Genomic DNA, 19,798 nt, shown 5'->3' with positions numbered 1-19,798 from the left:
TCCCTTAGTGCAGCGATTTTCAACCTTTTTCATCTCATGGCAGACATAAACTAATTACTCAAATTCTGAAGCACACCAAAAAATATATTTTTGCCTATCTGATAAAAATACATACAATTTTGATTTGTTCACACTGGGTGGCTATTGTTGTGTTGGCTGTTATCATTTTTTAAATATGATCCTCTTAAGAGAAAAGAGGGCAGTGCTTTTGACTGAATAGTTGGGTATTGCATGTTTTAAAAATTCTTAGGGCACACCGGTTGAAAATCACTCCCTTAGAACCTTTATAGACTCTTGGATGAAGCTGTGACTCTTTGAGACTTCTAATTTTAATATTAAAATGTTACATTATACATTTTACTGCAGAAGTGATGAGGATGCCATAGCTGTGTGGTCTATTGAGGTTAGCAATGACTATAGATTTGGCTCCAGAATCATGTAACTAACCGAAAGGTGATTTTGCTCCTGGAAACCTAATGCTAACCTGACTTTTATGTCTATCATTGCTCCTGTGTTGTAGTAGCTTATCAGACTGTGATACTTGCATAATACATAACTCAGGTGGTAGTAAAAGGAACTGAGGTCTCAGGCATTCCTAACTTTGAACATGAGTGGGAAATTATTGCCACATTGTATAGACTAGTATTTCCCAAGAAATTGTTCATATAGACAAACTCTGCACACTGTTGTGCCCCTTTTCTTTGACAGTCACAGAGTATATTATAGCACATTCAAGATCACGAGAATCCTATAGTAAAACGCAAAATGTCAAAACTATTCAGGTTTGTGTAATTCACATTGCCTCACTTAATTGACTGTACAGTCGTTTTTAAAGGAATGATTATTGCTCTGTAGAATACAGATTGGGAAATACTGATTTAGACTATAAAAAAATTGATCCCTTTCTGTTTCAGCCATATTCTTAAAAAGGGGGTGCGGGGCTTCCTTTCTTAAAAACAGTTAATAACTAAGCTTCACACTTCTCTGTTACCTAAGGTGCTTTTCTCCTTTCAGCTTAAAGTGGGGCTTATGTAAATTAATTATTAAGCGAGACAGATATTTGCAACCTCTTCTCTCACTAAAGTAGTTGAAGAAAAAGGCAAACATCAAGAATTCTAAAGTCCCTTTCCAGCTTCTCCATGAAGCATTAAATGAACCTGAAGTCTCTGAACTACTGCTGCTGAAAGTTACTTGGAATATGTACTGGATTTGGTTTGCCCGGTATTATTTAGGTTGTGTAGTATCTGTTCTTTTGGCACACATTGCCTGCTGTTCTAGAACAGAGAATTTATCCTGAGGTACTTAATCACTACTCCTATCTTTCACAGAGAATTTTGCAAACCTTTACTTCCTGTTGGAAGAGCTGGGGTCTTGCTTTCTGAAATATTGCACCTTCTATGCAAACAAATGGTGAGTATTAAACTGAATGTCAGACTCGACAGTATATTAGGAAGGGCAGTGATTTTGATCTTGGGTTATTTGTAAATAGCTTAGCTATCACTGTGCAGTAGTTCTGTTTCCTTTTATTACTTGAAAAAAAAAGAATGAGGTCTCTGTTTCAATTTAGTTTCTTCCAGGGGTGTATTTGTCCTTCTGTTCACTAGTAACTTGGAAGAGAATTACCTTATCTCAACTAGATTTGATATAACTCTTAAAAATCTCAAGATATGTTTTTATTTGTAGCCAGTAATTTTATCTTCTCTTCAAACAAAATGGCTGCATTTATACTTTTAATTGATTTCAGTGAAAACCACCTCTTTCAGAGAAAGAGACAGGATTCATAAAATAATTAATTTTATTATTTTTGGTTCATGGGCTAGGTAATCAATTAGAAATAGGTGGTAAAAATGATTCTGCAAGATTGTAAATTTCTATCTTAAATTTATTTTAGTTCAATAAATACTACATAATTCTCAGCAGTCCTATGCTGAGGTCTCAGTCTACAAAGATAACTAAACCTTAAAAGAATTTTTAAACTGGAGAGGGAGACGGACAAGTCTAAACCAATAGTTTCAGAGTGTAGCAGGTGCTGTAACAGAGGACTAAGAGGTTTGGTTTGGGAAAGGGGTGTAGAGTCACAAAGGTGATGAAACACCTGGCGTCCAAGATGTCAAAACAAAACAGAACTCAGGATGAAAATTCTGGAGTGATTTCTGACTTCTTCAAACCAAAGCCAAAAATATTGAGATGATAGATTTCATTGTTTCATAGGCATTGATTTTTAAAATTCAGCATTTTATTTCCTCCTCTAAATATATGGAAGTTCTTCTGTATTACATTTGTGTAACAGTTACTCATACATAGGTATACTAAACAGCCTGGACTCTAGTTCTAATTGATTGTCTATTTGTTATTAGTACTCTTTGCTTGCTAACACTAAAATTGTTATTGAACCTTAATTTGCAGATCTAAAATTCTCTTCTTCTCTCCTACCTAACTGACTTTAGTCCTAATTTAAAACTCAAATTCTTATTAACTTTTATCTGTAAAAATTAAAATGAAATTCTCATAGAGCATAAACTCTGCAGTCAGACAGGCTCAGTTTAAATCCTGGCTCCCAAGTTACCAGCTATGCCTTGGGCAAGTTACTCTATGAAATAATTAGTACATATTCTATCGATGACAGCTGCAGCCTGAAACCCTGGCACTTTCCTTTATCACTGTGACTTTATTCAAGCAGTGGACTTACAGCTCCACTGACAATAACTTTCTCTATTTCTTGGGTTCAACCTGTGGTTATTTTTCCCCTTGAAATACTTTTCATTCCTGATCCAGGAGCAACAGCTTTTCTTAGCCACTCTCATGTTAGACAGCATGTTGGCGACCTACTGTGGAGAGGAGTGCCAGGGAGGCTTGCTGAATAGTTTTAGTAGCAGATGCATATGACACTGTCTAGGAAAAGAGACAGTGTTGAATTTGTAAACTCTGCATTGGTCACTTTTTAGGTGATTATATTAATAAATTCTAGATACCAGCTTGCTGATCCCCTAAATTAGTCATCCAATTTAAAAAAATTATTAAGCCTTAAGTAGCTGTGCTCCCGCCATTCAGTGTCATATTCCCATACATCCAGACACCTCAGTTTCAGTGCTAAGACTCCTAAGAAATTAACTTCATATCAGCAAGAAAAGTTTTGATTTTTCAGTCTTAACAGTTCTGCAATCTATTTTTTCTCTTGCCAGTGTAAAAGTCTATGCATTTTGACTTATCTCTGTTTCAGAGCCATAAGAAAGTGGGAGCCTTATGGAGGGAGGCTGACCTCAGCTGGAAGGACTTTTTACCAGAAGGGGAAGATGTACATAATTTTCTCTTGGAACAGGTACGAAAGAACAAGACTTATCCCTTCCTGTTTGGTAATACGTATTTTTAATCCACAGTTGGGAATATCTGTATGTTGAAGAGCAATTTAGTTTAGACACAGATTTTTGACTGCACAGGTGGTTGGTGCCCCTAACCTCTTCAAGGGTCGGCCATAGTAAGTCTGTTTAATAGAGGAAATTAAGATAATTCCATTAATATTATAGTCATTGAAATTAGACCAAAGGAGGAGTCATGTTCAAGATGTCACTTTAAGTCCTCTTCAACTATGCATTCATTAGCTATAAATAAAAAAAATAAAATTTGAAAGACTTAGTCACACGTAGAAAACAAGCTACAGGAACGGGTGCATGGAGAAGGGCAAAGGGGAAAAATTGGGACAACTGTAATAGCATAAACCATAAAATATAACTTAAATAAATAAAACCTAAGAAAAAGAAAACAAGCTATATCTCTCCATTAACAAGAAATGAAATTCATAAATAAAGCAGGAGTGGTAATAGGGCTAAAGCTGCAAGTTGTCTGAGCTCTGGATTTAAAAGCAGGTAGAGACAACCAGAGTTATTTCTGTGGGTAACAGGTGCTAGAATGCCCTGTTACAAGGTAGAGGATTGGAGGACAGGCTTGCTGCATAAAACCGCAGTTAAAAACGAATAATGAATTAGTGAAAGGAAGTAGACACAGTCTTATAGCCAGAACCTTCACTAGGCTTCCTACTATCTTGATAACTGGGTCCAGAAATCCATAAGGCAGAAGACCCAGTGGTTGCTATAATCGAGTGCTAAACAAAGACTCGTGAAGGTCAGATGGAGGCAGTCATGGAACTGTTAGACCGAAAGAGTGGCAGAGAAAGAAAGGGGAAAAAACCTCTCAAAGTGATCCTGCAAATTAAAATCCTAAAACATGTAGAAAATTAAAGCTAAGACAGCCAATAAAATAAGCAGAAAGGAGAAAAAAAATCACTCTTAGGTAAAAAGAAAATAATAAAGCAATTTGAAAATGGCTTTAAAGTAAGTGTGTTGTGTTGGATAAAGACATTGTATTCGGGTACTATGGATTTTAGCTCCCTTTTGATTGGTCGTAGTCTAGATACACTGGGAGCACTCCTGAGACAACCATAAGAACCGACATAAAGCATAATTTATCTTGCATTGCTGGGCTAATAGGAAATGGAAGAAATTTCCAAGGAACAAAAAGAATGAGGGGAGCCCTGGCCAGGTAGCTAGTGGTTAGAGCATCATTCCAATATGCCAAGGTTGTGGGTTTGTTCACCGGTCAGGGCACATACAAAATCAACCAGTGAATGCATCAGTAAGTGGAACGACAAATTGATGTTTCTCTTTCTCTCTTCCTCTTTCTCTAAAATCAATTTTAAAAAAATTAAGGGGGAAAATAGTGAGAGATGAACTCTGAACAATAAGCACATGTGAAGGGCATGCTGCTGGTGCCATTATAAGTGCTGCCAGGGATCTTGAAAGAGGTTGAAATGGTCCCAAGTCCAGTATCATCCTGGCTCCAAGAAGCAAACTAAAATGCACTTTGCAGAAACATCCTCAGCTTAGGTCCCCTTATTTTTTACAAATCAAGATTACCTAAATATATGAGTTAACACTTAGAGTTCATGTAATGCAGCGGTTCTCAACCTGTGGGTCGCGACCCCTTTGGGGGTTGAACGACCTTTTCACAGGGGTTGCCTAAGACCATCGGAAAACACATATATAATTACATACTGTTTTTGTGATTAATCACTATGCTTTAATAATGTTGAATTTGTAACAATGAAAATACATCCTGCATATCAGATATTTGCATTACAATTCATAACAGTAGCAAAATTACAGTTATGAAGTAGCAACGAAAATAATTTTATGGTTGGGGGTCACCACAGCATGAGGAACTGTACTAAAGAGTCACGGCATTAGGAAGGGTGAGAACCACTGATGTAATGTATAACAAAACAAGTAACATGAGTAAGAGTAAATAGATAACAAATGCTATATTTAGACCCAAAAGATATTGGAATTATTACACAAAATATAAAACAACATTGTATTTTTAAAAAGAGGAAATCACAAAAGTGAGCAAACCAGAAGAGACTAATCAAAATGAGCAAATTTTTTTAAAAAGAAGATACTAGATATAATTATAAGAGATGTTGGTGAGATTTAGGGGACAGAAAAGTAAGTCTATCGTACGTGTAATTGGGGTCCCAGAAGGAAAAGTAGAATGAGTCATGAAGAGGCAGTATTTGAGGGACCACAGCTGATGCTTTTCCAGAGCTGGTGAAGTGTATGAGTCTACATAGAAAGCACATGTGTGCCACACAGAAGATTTTAAAATAGCTAAAAAAAAGAAGCGTGCATATCATCTACAAAAAACAAACAGGCTTTTCTACAGCAACAGTGAAAGCCAGAAGGTGGCGGAATAATCTCGGTGCTGAGAAAATGTCAGTTAATCTCGAATTGTTTCTCCAACTAAATTAACCTTTGAGAATGAGGGTAACATATTTGGAAACTTAATAACCTATGTGTCAAACAAAAAATTGTAAAAGATAGTAAAAAATATTTTAAACTGAATGAAAATGAAAACACAACATATAAAAATTTGTGGGATGCAACTAAAGCGGTACTTACAGTGAGACTGTTAGCGCTGAGCACCAGTGCTTAGAAAAGTGGGTCACAGATCAGTGACCTCAGCTTCAGCCTTACAAAATGAGAAAAAGAAAAATGAAAAGTAAATAGAAATTAGTCAATAAGATGCAGAACTCAATGAAACAAAAACAATAGAGAAAAGTCAATTGAGTGCTCATTTCTTTGGAAGATAAAATTGATAAACCTCTAGAAAGATTAATCAGGAAAAAGAAAAAGAGAAAGCACAAATTACCAATAAAAAGAATGAGCAAGGTAACATTATACAGATTATACACATAATGGATAGAGAACTTGATGAATAATCTTTATGCCAATATATCAGTTTAGTTGAGATGATCAATATCTTGAAAGATACAAACTATTAGAGCTGACTCAAGAAGAATAGATAACTTGAATATTACCTGTTAAAGAAGTTGAAATAGTTAAAAAAAAAAAGAAATTGTAGCCCCAGTGCTTTCACTGGGGAATTCTACCAGACACTCAAGAAATAATACCAGTTCTGCAAAAAATTTTATACTGGTTTTACCAGAAAACTGAAGAGGAGAAACTACTTCCTAACTCATTTTATGATGTCAATACTACTTCGTTAACAAAACTAAACAAATAAACAAACAAAAAAACTATAGACCAATGTTCCTAATACACTTAGAGAAAAGTTCCTCAAGAAAATTTTCACAAATCAACAATATAAAAAGGATAATACATCATAACCAAGTAGAGTTTATCACAGGAATATAAAGTTGGTTTAACATTCAAAAATCAGTGTATGAATTTCAGGACAATGAAGTAAAACGTTTGCTCCAGAATAAGTTTCTCCGCTAAAACAGCTATTGAGCTGACAAGATCTATTAAAATCAGCTGTTTTGGAATTTTGCACTACCAACGCCAATGGAATGCTTGATGAAAAAAAAAAAGAAGCTGGTAAACTTTGATGCTTTAGCATTTTACATATAGACACTACTAGCCCCCAGCCCAGTGGCGGCCAGCGGAGAAGATGGCAGCACCTCTTTTCGTCAGCCGGGAGAGACTGGTTTCGCGTCTTCTAAGCCTGTCGGCTCACTGACGGTCCAGTGCTGGACCCGGCCGCTGTTTCAACTCCTCAGGCAAAGGCAGCTTCCTGGACAGTTTCTGTCAAAGAACTTAAAGAAATAGAACACACTTGTGTATTCCCCACATCCATCTCTTTTTCTCATTGGATCCAGGCATTCACTGAAATCTCTGAAAGGCCAGTGGCTGACTGTGGATTTAATAAATCAGAGACTTCAATGACCATACACAAGAAGGAATGTAGTTCTTGTCTCAAAGTTACCAAAAGACTGCAATGTCAGCAATCTCTGGGGAAGGGAGGGAATGATATCCAGAGTCACCACATTACAATATTCAAAATGTCTAGTTCTCAATAAAAAAAAATTATAAAGCATACACATAACTGGAAAATATGGCTCATTCACAGGGATTTAAAAAAGCAGACAGAAAGCATCCCTGAGGAAGCCCAATATTGGGCATACTAGACAAAGATTTAAAATTAACTATCTTAAATATGCTCAAATTGCTGAAGGAAATGATGTATGAACAAGTTGAAAATATGGATAAAGCAGTAAAAATTATAAATAAGAACCAAATAGAAATTCTGGAACTGAAAAGTTAGAATAGCTGAAATAAAAATGAACTACAGTCATGCGCCACTTAATGACATTTCAGTCAAAGCTGGACCACATATATGATGGTGATCTCATAAGATTATAATGGGGCTGAAAAGTTCCAGTCACCTAGTGACATTGTATCAGTCATAATATTGTAGGGCAAAGGTTGCAGAAATCAACAAGGCTGTGATTGAGATGACAAAACACGTTAACTTGGATGTGAATGGAGATGATATTGAGGTGCTCCTAGAGGTGGTTCCTACAGAATTGTTGGAACTGGAACAGGAACCCATAGCTGAAAAAGAGGCAAGAGAAAAGGAAACTGCAGAAGTAAAAGAACCTCAGGAAAATTTGCAGGGAAGGCTGTAGCAGAAGCATTTGCAGACTTCATTAAGCTCCTTAAAAAGTTTGATAACATGGAACCCAACACTGAAAGTTTTTCATTAGTAGAGAGGAATGTTCAGGGTGCATTATCTGCTTACAAGCAAATCTATGATGAAAAAAAGAACCCAAGCAAACCACCACGGACATGTTTCTTAAAAGAGTGACACCTCCTCAAGAAGATCCATGGGCAGGTCCTCCCGGAGGTGTTCCAGAAGAAGGCATTGCTGTCATAGGTGATGACAGTTCTGTGCATGTTATTGCCCCTGAAGACCTTCCAGTGGGACAAGATGTTCAGGTGGAAGACAGAGATATTGGCAATCATGACCCTATGTAGGCCTGGGCTAATATGTGTGTTTGTGTTTTAGGTTTTTAACAAGAAAAGTTTAAAAAGAAAACAATTATAATGATATTATATGAAGAAAATATTTTTGTGTAGCTGTACAGTGTGTTGTGTTTTAAGCTGTTACTATAAGAGTCCAAAATATTTAAAAAATTAAAGTTTACAAAGTAAAAATGTTATGGTAGGCTAAGGTTAACTTATTATTGAAGCAGAAATTATTTTTATAAGTTTAGTATAGTTTGAGTATAGAATATTTGTGAAGTACACAGTAGCACATGGTAATGTCATAGGCTTTCAGATTCACTCACTGACTCACCCAGAGCAACTGCTGGTCCTGCAGGCTCCATTCACAGCAAGTACATTTAAGTGGACCCATGCGATTCAAACTTATATTGTCCAAGGGTCAACTGTATTGTGCCTTTTCTATGTTTAGATATGCTTGAATACACAAATACCCACCACTGAGTTACAGTTGCCTACAGCGCTCAGTATAATAACATGCTGTACCCCTGGGTAGCCTATGAGCAGTTGGCTTTCCCATATAGCCTAGGTCTGAGTAAGAGTATACTCTATACTCTTATGTTTGGATGATGAAATTGCTTAATGATGCATTTCTCAGAACATATCTCTGTCATTAAGCAACATATGACTGTAGAGGGGTTCAAGAACAGATTTGAGCAGACAGAAGAGAGAACAGCAAACTTGAAAACAGGGCAGTTGAAATTGCTCAGTCAGGAGTCACTGATTAGGCTCGTTTACTCCCATGAAAATTTATCCTCAATTTTTGCAAAAGATAGGTTCTTTTATTAATTGTTTTGCTTATGACATTTCTCATATTGTTCTATAAGACTAAATATCATTAATTTTTTAAAATAAAAAAGTCCCCATAGTTATTTATTTTAAAAATATTGGAAAATTAATTCATTAAACATACAAAAACGGTTTAGAAGAAGAAATTGTTAAGTTTGAGGACAAGAAAAAAAAAATTTTAAAATATTAGCAGAGCCTGAGGACCTATGGGATTCCATCAAGCATACCAACATACACATTATGAAGTCCCAGAAAGAGAAGAGAGGGAGAAAGGGGCAGAAAAATACTTGAAGAAATAATGGCCAAAAGCTTCCCAGATTTGATCAAAGCTATGAATCTACTCATCCAGTAAATTTCAGTGAGCTCCAAGAAGCGTAAACTCTTTAAGAGGTTCACACCAAGATATATTGTAATGAAACCACTGAAATACAAAGAAAAAAAATTTAAAGCAGCAAGAGAGATGATTGGTCACATACAAAAAATCTCAGCAAGTTTAATAACCAATTTCTCATCAGAAATCATGGAGTTCAGAAGACATTGGGATGATAAATTTAAATTCTAAAATTTAAAAACTGTCAACCAAAAATTCTATACCTGGCAAAATTTCCTTTAAAACTGAAAGAAATTAAGGTATTCTAAGATATAAAAGCTAAGTGACTTTGTCCCTGGTAGACCTGCCCTGCAAGAAATACATGAGTTCTTGAGCCTGAAACAACAAATCAGTGTCTATGTTTCTGTCTCTGTCTCTCTCCCTCTCCCTCTCTCTCTCCCTCTCTCTCTCTCTCTCTCTCTCTCTCTCTCTCTCTGTCTCTCTCTCTTCCTCTTTCCCTTCCTCTCTCTCTCTTTAAAATCAATAAATAAAAATTAAAACCAAAAGAAAATAACTTAATTTCTCTAAGCTCCAGATTCCTCATCTATGAAATGCTAATAATACCTACATGGGACAATTTTTATGAGGAATAATGAGATAATGTTCTAAAACACTGAGCACAGAGAGGTCCTCAGTACATTGTAGATCTTGTTGAAAATAATTAAATTGTTTAAAAAGCAATTAGAAAAATGAGGTTCCAGAAAACTTGAGACTTTCATATCTTGACCTTTAGATTTCATCTAAAATAGATAGTTTAATGCCCTTTTCTGAGGAACCCTAGTACATTCTGCAAGAGGTAATGGTAAACTAATTCATAAATTTGAAGCCTGGCCCTGGCTGGGTCGCTGAGTTGGTTAGATCATTTTTCCAGTATGCCAAGGCTGGAGGTTCCACCTCCGGTCAGGAATATACAAGAAACAACCAATGAATGCATAAATAGTGGAACAACAAATCAATGTTTCTCTCTGCCCTCCTTCCTCTCTCTCTCTCAAACCAGTTTTTAAAAATTAAAAAAAAAAAAGGTTGCCAAGCCCATCCTTCTCGAATCAGGAAATCAGATAACTTATACAGAAATACAAGAGTTCTGAGAAACAAATGATTCTAGAGATGAATATAAATTTTAAAGCTCACCACTGACTGCTTTTAACAGAGTTAAACCTTTCATTTTCAAGTTTTTATGTCATTTTATTAATAAGCACTGTACTTCATGTTTGATTTTATTGTTGTTAGTTGCTCTCAAACATTAAATTATTTCTTTAGGTTTGGGGTAGTTTATATAAGTATTCTGTTTAGGTGTTCTAACACTTGAGAGTGTGACAATAAATTTGAAGAATGTTTCAAGGTTATGAAAAATTGATTGCCTATTCTTAAAAAATCTTAGGGTCATCATCTTGTTCTTTTGTATATATTGAAGTACAGGGGTGGGATACTTATCAACATTGTATAAGAAAAATTGCAATAGTGAGTCATGTCTCTAAAACTTTATAGGAAAATATTATTTAGCAATGCTACATATTTGGTAAAGACAAAACGATAGTATGAAAAAATTTTTTTGGAGAATTCAAAGTTATTTTTTCTTTTGTGGATCCAAGGGGGGTATAGGAATGTCAGTCTTTGAAAGTATTAGAGAAAAACTTATGTTAATAATCTTTACTATTTTACTCTTTATGATTTTTGCACAGTAAAACTCTATAAAGCAAAACATATACCACAATGTCTTATCAATCATTTTGACTACTGATTTTTTTTTAACTACCCGTCTAAGAGTAAAACAATTACGTCATTATTTCTCACACTTGGATTCAGAATGGTCAGGAGGTGTTTGAAGGACTTAACCGAACCAAAACCAGAGTTCTGATAGCTGCTGTGTCATAACACTGATAATAAACCATAGGCTGCAGATATGGAGTTAAGTTGTTTCACAGTTGGTAGTCCTGCCCTGCCTGCAGCTTGTTTCAGCTAAGAGTAAGACTGAAGCCAGAATGATTTGGAAGTAGCCATTTCCAGAGAGAGAATTCTGGGGGTTTTGTTTTTTTGCTTGTTTTTAAGTAGAATCAGAAATAACACAGTATAAGAAGTTGGAAAAATATTCAGAAGGATAGTGGTATGAGAATCTTTCAGATCTATAAATATAAAATGGCTTCTGCTGATCATTTTGATCCCATGGTAAAATAGAAAATAAAGCTCATAACTTCGTTTTCCACTCTGGGTGATAATAATAATAGTGAATTATGTTAATATGTTTAACATTTTATGTTTCAGAAGTTGGACTTTATAGAGTCTGACAGTTCCTGTTCCTCTGAAGCACTTTCAAAGAAAGAGCTCTCTGCTGAAGAGCTATATAATCGACTTGAGAAACTCATTATTGAGGACAAAGCAAATGATGAACAGATCTTTGACTGGGTAGAGGTATGATAACAGTTACCGTCCCTGACAGCTCTGCAAGAAAGATTCCTGAGGGATTTCCTTAATTCACATACGGAACCTTTTACTTCTGTAGGCATTTTTAATTTTTTTAAAAGATTTTATTTATTTATTTTTAGAGGGGAAGGAAAAAAGAAGGGGAGAGAAACATCAATGTGCGAGGAAAACAATCAGTTGCCTCTCTCACATCCCAACTGGGGACCTGGACCGCAACCCAGGCATGTGCCCTGACCGGGAATTGAACCAGTGACCTTTCAGTTTGCAGGCAGGCACTTAATCCACTGAGCCACACCAGCCAGGGCAGTGTTTTTAATTTTAATGATGTTTGTTATTATTCTTACACATATGTGTATTTGAAACTATAATTCTGTTTTTCAGTTTTTTAAGATTAGTTTTGCCCTGGCTGGTATGGCTCTGGATTGAGTGCCAGTCTGCAATTAAGGCCACCAGTTCGATTCCTGGTCAGGGCACATGCCTGGGTTGCAGGCCAGGTCCCCAGTTGGGGGAGTGCAAGAGGCAGCCAATCTATGTTTCTCTTGCACATCGATGCTTTTCTCCCTCCCTTCCTCTCTCTAAAAATAAATAAATAAAATCTTTTAAAATAAAAAAAGATTCGTTTTTTGTAAAGTCAAGTAAAAATATTCAGAACTGAAGCCATTTTTCTTGATCTCTCCTTAGGTTAGGATATACTCTGCATTTTACCATTCAAAAAATTGAATTTTAAGTGTTTTCACATTTTAAATACTATCCTTGATAAAATTAATAAGTAATATGTAGCTATTATGAAAGGTGTTGCCTTAATACACTCCATTTTGAAAATTTTCTACCTGATTTATCTTGTGGAGTCTGTTGATCATGTCAAGTTATTTAAACAAAAACTTGTTTATATAGGTGTGTTTTATTTGTACACATTTTCCATGGGGTCATATAATAAACCAAGTTGAAGGAAAACCACGGAGGGCTAATCAGTCCTCTCCCTCTTCATAAATCCTCTTTTAGTCCTTCTGGTAGGTTATTATTTCTTTAACCACTTTGAGTCTTGAGAAATAATGAAGCTTCTGATCATTTGTTTTTTATTGTTTCTTTTTTTAAACCTATTTTCTCCTATGTCTGTACAAGATTAAGTCTTACCATCTCACCTAGTGGGGAATCTTTTAATTAATTATAATGGTCTATTATTGTATTTCTGTCTCCTTCTCTAGGTTCTTTCAAACTTTCTTGAAGTCTTGATATCCAGACCCTTGTCTGGTTACCCTTCCAAACATAACTTGGATTTTCAACATCACTCTCAAAGTGACGTGTGCAGACTGAGCGTGAGCACCAGATGTGGTCCGGTAGCGTTAGATGGCGCTGTCGTACGGTGTGTTCCAGCCTGTGCTCTCCGCAGGCTCGTCGCGCTGAGCTCACATGGCTCTTTCAGTCCTGTAGGACCCACTCTTCCCGGTTCTGCGGTTTCACCATCCTCTCCCATTCTGGACTTAGGCATTTTGTTTTTGAACCAAAATGAGGCTTTTACATTTATTTCCGTTTATGTTCACCTTCTTAAAGTAGGCAACGTTTTTTACTCTATCACAACATTTTAGATTCTGACTTGGTCATAAAATTTGCTTGCCATCTTTTTCATTTTGTATTCTCCTTTCATTTCACTAATATGCCAACTGTGTCCTCGTCTGAGTTATAGGTAGAGTGTAAAGGGAGAAGAGCCAAGGACAGAACAGTATACTTTCAGGGACCAGACGGCACCCCCTGCGCCATGGACACTTTCAGCTCTTAACCTGTTTATTATGTCACATCATTCTGTCTAGTTCTCCTTTTCATCTTGTTTACAAGGGGATATCTGTCATTAGATAATTTGTCAAATACCTTGCTGAAATCCAGAGGAATTACGCCTATATCCATCTGAGCTGCCATATGCTAATCAAGTCAGAAAAGGAAAGGTCAGTTTAACATGACTTGTTTCTCACGTACTTATTTAGTCCTCTTAGCATAACCATCTCTTCCCTCTCTTAAGACTTTTAACTCATTCTTGTGATACTTTGTTGGAGAATTTAGCATAGAATCAGGATCAGTCTTGCTGGTATGTTAATGACATCATAAACCTTCTTTTTCGTTTTAGAAGTCGGGTCCATGTTTGCATATATAGTATCATTCTCTTCATGATTTTTTTCATAGATAACCATCATAAGCAATTTGGTATTTTATTTTCACATGTATTGCAAAATGATGGTATTTTTACTTCTTCATCCATATTGGGCTTTATTTATTTTTTATATAATTATTTATTCTACCCCTTCTGGATGAACAATTATTCTTCTTAAAGAGAAGACAACAGGTAAAGTTTACTAAATGTAAATTGTACCTAATAAAGATGACTTTTAAAAAGAGAGTGAGGAAGCAAAAACAATAGTAACTGAGTTCACAATACTTATAGATGTTTGTTACTCTGTCTGGTACCAGTATTGTGTAAATCTGATTTTGCTTATCTATCCCAACTAGCAGACCCATTTTCTTCTTATTCTTGCCCATTTTTGCTAACATCTTTGCTTAATCTATGATGTTCTTGACATTTTTCTTCAGGTCTTTTCTGCTCTTGAATATTAGAATTACAATATTCAGCTTTATTTGATAGAAGAATTATGCAGTTTGTTTCCTTAAAATAGAATAAACAGTTGAATGGTTTAGAAGTGGTATTTATGATCTAATTTGTTTCTTTTTCTCAGACTCTGCTTGAAATCTAATTCTATGGGGATTTCAAATGATAATTCATTTCTTGAAATAGCTCTGTTCAACTGTTTATATTGTTGAGCCAAAAAGTAATGTATTTTTATTATCTCATTTATTCTTCAAAAATAATTGTTCAGACTTTGAAGTACTTCTGGGGCTAGATCAGTTTTGCTTCAGCCCAAATAAAATATTTTTTAAAGAGGTATAAACCAGCAACTGACTATAACACATAAATCGCCTCGAAATCTTTTATGTGTGGCTCTTGCCCCACTCCCTCCTCAACCTTAGCTGTCAGCAGTGGCACCACATGTTTCTGTTCTGTGGAACAAGATCGGTAATGAAATGTCTTACTGTAACAGCCCTTCGTGTTCACCTGCTATTATCCTGCAAAACCTGCAAGGCCATCTCCCTTGTTAACACTCTTAATTCTGCTCTCAAGAAACTACCAGTTCTTCCCAAGTGATATTTGAGATTAGATATTCAACAAAGAGAAAGCTGCTAGTTAATTTATGTCAGTTCTAAAATTCATAAACATTAAATTGATCATCTCTAAATATCTTTGTAATTCTTAGCTTTCTAACACAGAAGTTTATAATGGCATCTTTAATTTTTTCCTGGCCAGTCATTTTAAGGCTGACCCTTTCAGGGGAAAATACTATGCTGTGCAATTAAAAAAAAAAAGAAAAAGAAAAAAGAAAAGGTGAGACAAACATTGATTCTGTTCACAGGCATAAGGAACATAAACTTTGAAAAGTATTTGTAGTATCTGCCTAGAAAATGTCTCTTTTGTTTGTCATTTCCTTTTGCTACTCATTTTTTATAGCAAGAAGATATTAGGAGAAATAAGATCTTAAGAGAAATAAACTAAAAAATAAATGTGAGTCTCACTTAACATATTTCTAAGTGCCTTTTTTGCCATCCTTGGAAAAGAATAAGAATTTTGTCACCACCACCTGAAGGATTTGTTTCAGACAATGCTTGAGATTAACCTCTAATTCAATGTTAAAATTAAGATGAAAAGCAGTGTTGGCTCATCTAAAAAAGAGTTGCACATAACTGAGAAAAGTAGTCTTTAAAATACACTGTGTTTGTTGTATAGTTCCTTCAAATTTATAGATTTGGATAAATCATCTTAATATGGGTTGTTTATTGAGGAAGAAAAGTGTTTTTAAATCGTTGCACTTCCAAATGTATATAGTACACAGCACTGTATAATAGAATGAGCAAAGGGTAAGCAGTGATAATATCCCTGAAAACTAAATACTGCTACCTAGAACATTTTCAGACATAACTGGCCGTAGCCTAAGTATTTTTCAGTGAATCAGAAGATTAATTTTTGCAAGAAAGTTGAATGTGACCCCATCTGCCCTTAGTGCCAGTGAGACCTAGTTTAGGAGAAATAATTTCTCTGGTGTGCAAGGGCACCTTTAACTGTTCCATTTACTTTTGATATCAGGCTAATCTAGATGAAACCCAGATGAGTTCACCTACATTCCTTAGAGCTTTAATGACAGCCGTTTGTAAAGCAGCTATTATTATAGGTAAGTAACATTTCTAAAGGCAAAGCTTAACATCTGAAATCCCGACTATGTCAGATACTGATGATTTGGGCCTGATTTTATACTGCCTTTAAAACCTGCCCTTTATAGCTCCATTTCTGTGCAAATGGATGCCATTTCTGTCTGCAATGCCTGGCTGTCTCAATCGGGGGGATGACTAGCTGCTGTGCCTGCCAGGAGCCCAGATCTGAGCAGCTACTGCATGCCTGTGGTCTTTTTATACCGTGTTGCATGTTTTCTAATTCACCTCCAATGTTCAAAGCCTCCTCCTTCATTCAAGAGTTACAATGAATAGCCCTGGCTAGTTTGGCTTAGTGGATTGAGCGCTGGCCTGCAAACCAAAAGGTCATCAGTTCAATTCCCAATCAGAGCACATGCCTGGGTTTCAGGTCAGGTCCCCAGGTCGGGATATGGCAGAAGCAACTGATCAATGTTTCTTTCCCTTTCCTTCTCCTTCCCTTCCACTGTCTCAAATAAATAAATAAATAAAATCTTAAAAAGAATTTTTTAAAAAGTTATAATGAATGGATTGAATATTCTTAACCTAATATCAATCAAGGACTAATCTCAACAGGGAAGCCATTTAACATAAATACCTGTATGAGGAAAGAAAATACCAGTTGCTTCTTCTGCTTTATGTTTACTTTATATAAGACAATTTTATTGAGTGTTGGTGAATTTCATAGATAAGATTAGGATTGGTAGAAACCCCAACTGTTCCGAGCTGCCTATAATAAAATATTTAACAATATTTAATGAAATAATGCTCTTAGCCTCAGAAAGAAATCTGCATTTCTGTCGCTGAAATAGGAAAAAAAAAAATCCGTCAGCCCAAAAGTTCTTCAGAATTTCAGGCCTCTCTTCATCATTTCAAAAGATAGCTTTAGAATAGCAATTTAAGATTTTCAATGTTCTTTAATGAGGTAAACAACAAGCTAAGGAAAGTCTTCATTAAAATTTTTAAAATCATTTCCATTATCTGTGGAAATATCAGAGTTGGAATATATAAAAGCTGCTTTTAAAAACAAGATTGGATACAACCTTATGTTTCTTGGCACTGAGGATGCTACCTCGGCTCCTTTTTATTGTGCCTCCCCACCAAAGCCTAGATCACGTAGCTGTTTGCCACTCTCGCAGGTAGGTCTTACCCTCCTGGAATAAATAAAATAGTTCTAATTCTTCTACCCTTCTGAAAAGATTTGCATGAACTACCGCTCTAATTTCCTTTTTAATGTTCCGTTTCCAGTTTGGAATGTCATAAAACCACTGAGCCTGTTTCATCGTGATTAAAGCCAAAGGATTGGGTGCACAGCTCTTGAGGGAACCCAGTACTCAAAATACAACCCCCACTATGTTTTTTTTAATTTCAGAAAGACTGTCCCATTAAAAATTTCATAACATTCTGAATTTCACAGTCTTTGCCTTGCACCCCCTTGCTGCTTCTTTCCTTGTAGAGTCATGTGTGTCTGAATGACTTAGAAATTGAAAACGGCTCTATGTGTTATTTCCTTAAATGTAATGCTTAGCTTCTCTGTCACCTCTAGCCGACTCTTCCACCTTCCGAGTGGACACTGCTGTTATCAAGCAGAGAGTGCCGATCTTACTCAAGTACCTAGACTCGGATACAGAGAAGGAACTGCAAGCACTTTATGCACTACAAGCATCAATAGTAAAACTTGATCAACCTGCCAGTAAGTTTGCCTCTTGCTACAATTAACCCAACCAGTGGGTGAGACTTATCCAGGCCAAGACTTCAGCAGTGGTTTGATGGCTTTGAACAGGAGATAATAGAAGAATTACTGGGAACAAAAACTCAGATAACCAACAACTTTATTATTAACCTAATTTAGGTTAATAAACCTAAATTTTTATGTACTTGACTTTTATGAGAAAGTGATAACTAATTTAAATTAGATATTTAATCCTCACTCTAGGGAAAGTTTGTCTTATAAAACTTTCTGCAATGTTGAAAATATATCTGTACTGTGCAGTGTGGCAGCCATGAGCCACATACGTCAGCTGAATGTGGCTATTGTGACAAAGGAACAAAATTCTAAATTTTATTTAAATGTAAATAGCCACTGTGCCTAGTAGAAACTCTATTGGACAATGCAGGTCTCAGGTATCTCTGTATTAGCAACATGTATTATATAATTTTTCACTCTTTTTGATATGGGTCTTAATACAGTGATCCCTCACTTATCAGGGGGGGTATTACGTTGTAGATCCCCCGTGATAGGTGAAAATCCGTGAAGTAGGAACCTTACATTTATTTTAGTATTTACTGTACAGTACTGCAAAATCTCGCGATACAGCGAAAAATCCGCGATAAATAATTAAATATAATATTTTTTAAAATCCCGCAATACAGTGAGGCTGCGATAAGTGAACCACGATGTAGCGAGGGACCGCTGTACTGAAGGAGAATGATACTCTTCAGAATCCTCAGGCACCCAGCAAAGACATTAAGGCGTTTGAAACTAGTTTTCAGTTAAGGGTTATGATTAATGCTGGCTAATCAGACAAATAAGGTACCTGACAACTAAGTCTTAGTGGCATTGGTAAATTAACTGAAATGTATTAAATCTTGAAAATTCAGTTCGAACTTGTGAAAGTGGGTATTATACGGCTATTTTAGAGATAGCACTAAAGTAGTTCTTTGGCACTTCTTTAGTTTGTGGCTTTGGCAGTTTTCCTTCTTTGCTAGTGCTGATGAATCCCTCTAGGACAGCGATTTTCAACCGGTGTGCAGCAAGAATTTTTAAAATATGCAATACCTGATTATTTAGTCAGGGGCACCAACCTCTTTTCCCTTCAATCATAAAATTGGAAAGAAATAATTAAAAAAGCCAACAGCCAACACAACAATAGCCATCTGGTGTGAATGAATCAAAATTATACCTTCTTTTTATCTTTTTTTTTTGTCAGATCAACAAAAAATACATTTTTTGGTGTGCCACAGAATTTTAGTAATTTTTTATGTGTGCCATGAGATGAAAAAGGTTGAAAAACACTGCCCTAGGAGATAAAGGAAAAGATCGAAACAAATAGTCCTCAAGGTATAACTGAAGAGACATCTAAGTCTGAATAAGAGAATCAGTCTGACTTTGTTTTCTCTCTCCAGACCTTTGAAAGGTTGTTTAACATTATGGCCTCCTTTTTTTATTCTTACAGGATGAGGACACTTAACTTTTCAAGAGATGGTTAAGTAGTTGGATAAAATTGATGCTGTATGCTCAGCCAAAGTATCTCCCATAATTTATCAAATTCAGTAATCCCTGGAGAGAAGTTTAATTCTAGATTTACCAACATAATCATGGCCACTTGCTTCTGTTTTCCCATTGACCAAATGGGGTTTAGAGAATAAAGTGACTTCAATATTGGCTTGACTAATAAAACTACAAAAATAAATCTAAAGAAAATTTTAATAAGATGCATTGTAAACCTGTTTTTGTTAGCAATTATTTTTATTCTACTGCCTCTCTCCATTAATATGAATGATCAGCAAGTTGACTTTAAATGAATTTTAAGAGCCCATAATAAAATTTTTTTTTCAAAGAATATATAAAACCCTC

At 35.7% G+C, this 19,798-nt stretch overlaps 1 protein-coding gene across 7 annotated transcripts in view; it reads left to right on the top strand.

The window, feature by feature from the left end:
* The window catches only part of EIF4G3 (eukaryotic translation initiation factor 4 gamma 3), a 294,628-nt gene that overhangs the window by 272,616 nt on the left and 2,214 nt on the right, over positions 1–19,798 (top strand). For all 7 annotated transcript variants that reach the window (XM_090268730.1, XM_090268729.1, XM_090268734.1 and 4 more), the window contains 5 exons: positions 1,329–1,410; positions 3,221–3,319; positions 11,779–11,925; positions 16,121–16,205; positions 17,768–17,914. In XM_090268730.1, the coding sequence (XP_090124856.1) occupies positions 1,329–1,410; positions 3,221–3,319; positions 11,779–11,925; positions 16,121–16,205; positions 17,768–17,914 (560 nt within the window). The remainder of the gene's footprint in view (positions 1–1,328; positions 1,411–3,220; positions 3,320–11,778; positions 11,926–16,120; positions 16,206–17,767; positions 17,915–19,798) is intronic.

Source organism: Furipterus horrens, unplaced genomic scaffold, assembly GCF_987537825.1.
Source record: "Furipterus horrens unplaced genomic scaffold, mFurHor1.1.pri manual_scaffold_3, whole genome shotgun sequence".
Taxonomy (NCBI): domain Eukaryota; kingdom Metazoa; phylum Chordata; class Mammalia; order Chiroptera; family Furipteridae; genus Furipterus; species Furipterus horrens.
The sequence above is the reverse complement of the archived record's forward strand: the minus strand, read 5'-3'. Positions and strand labels throughout refer to the sequence as shown.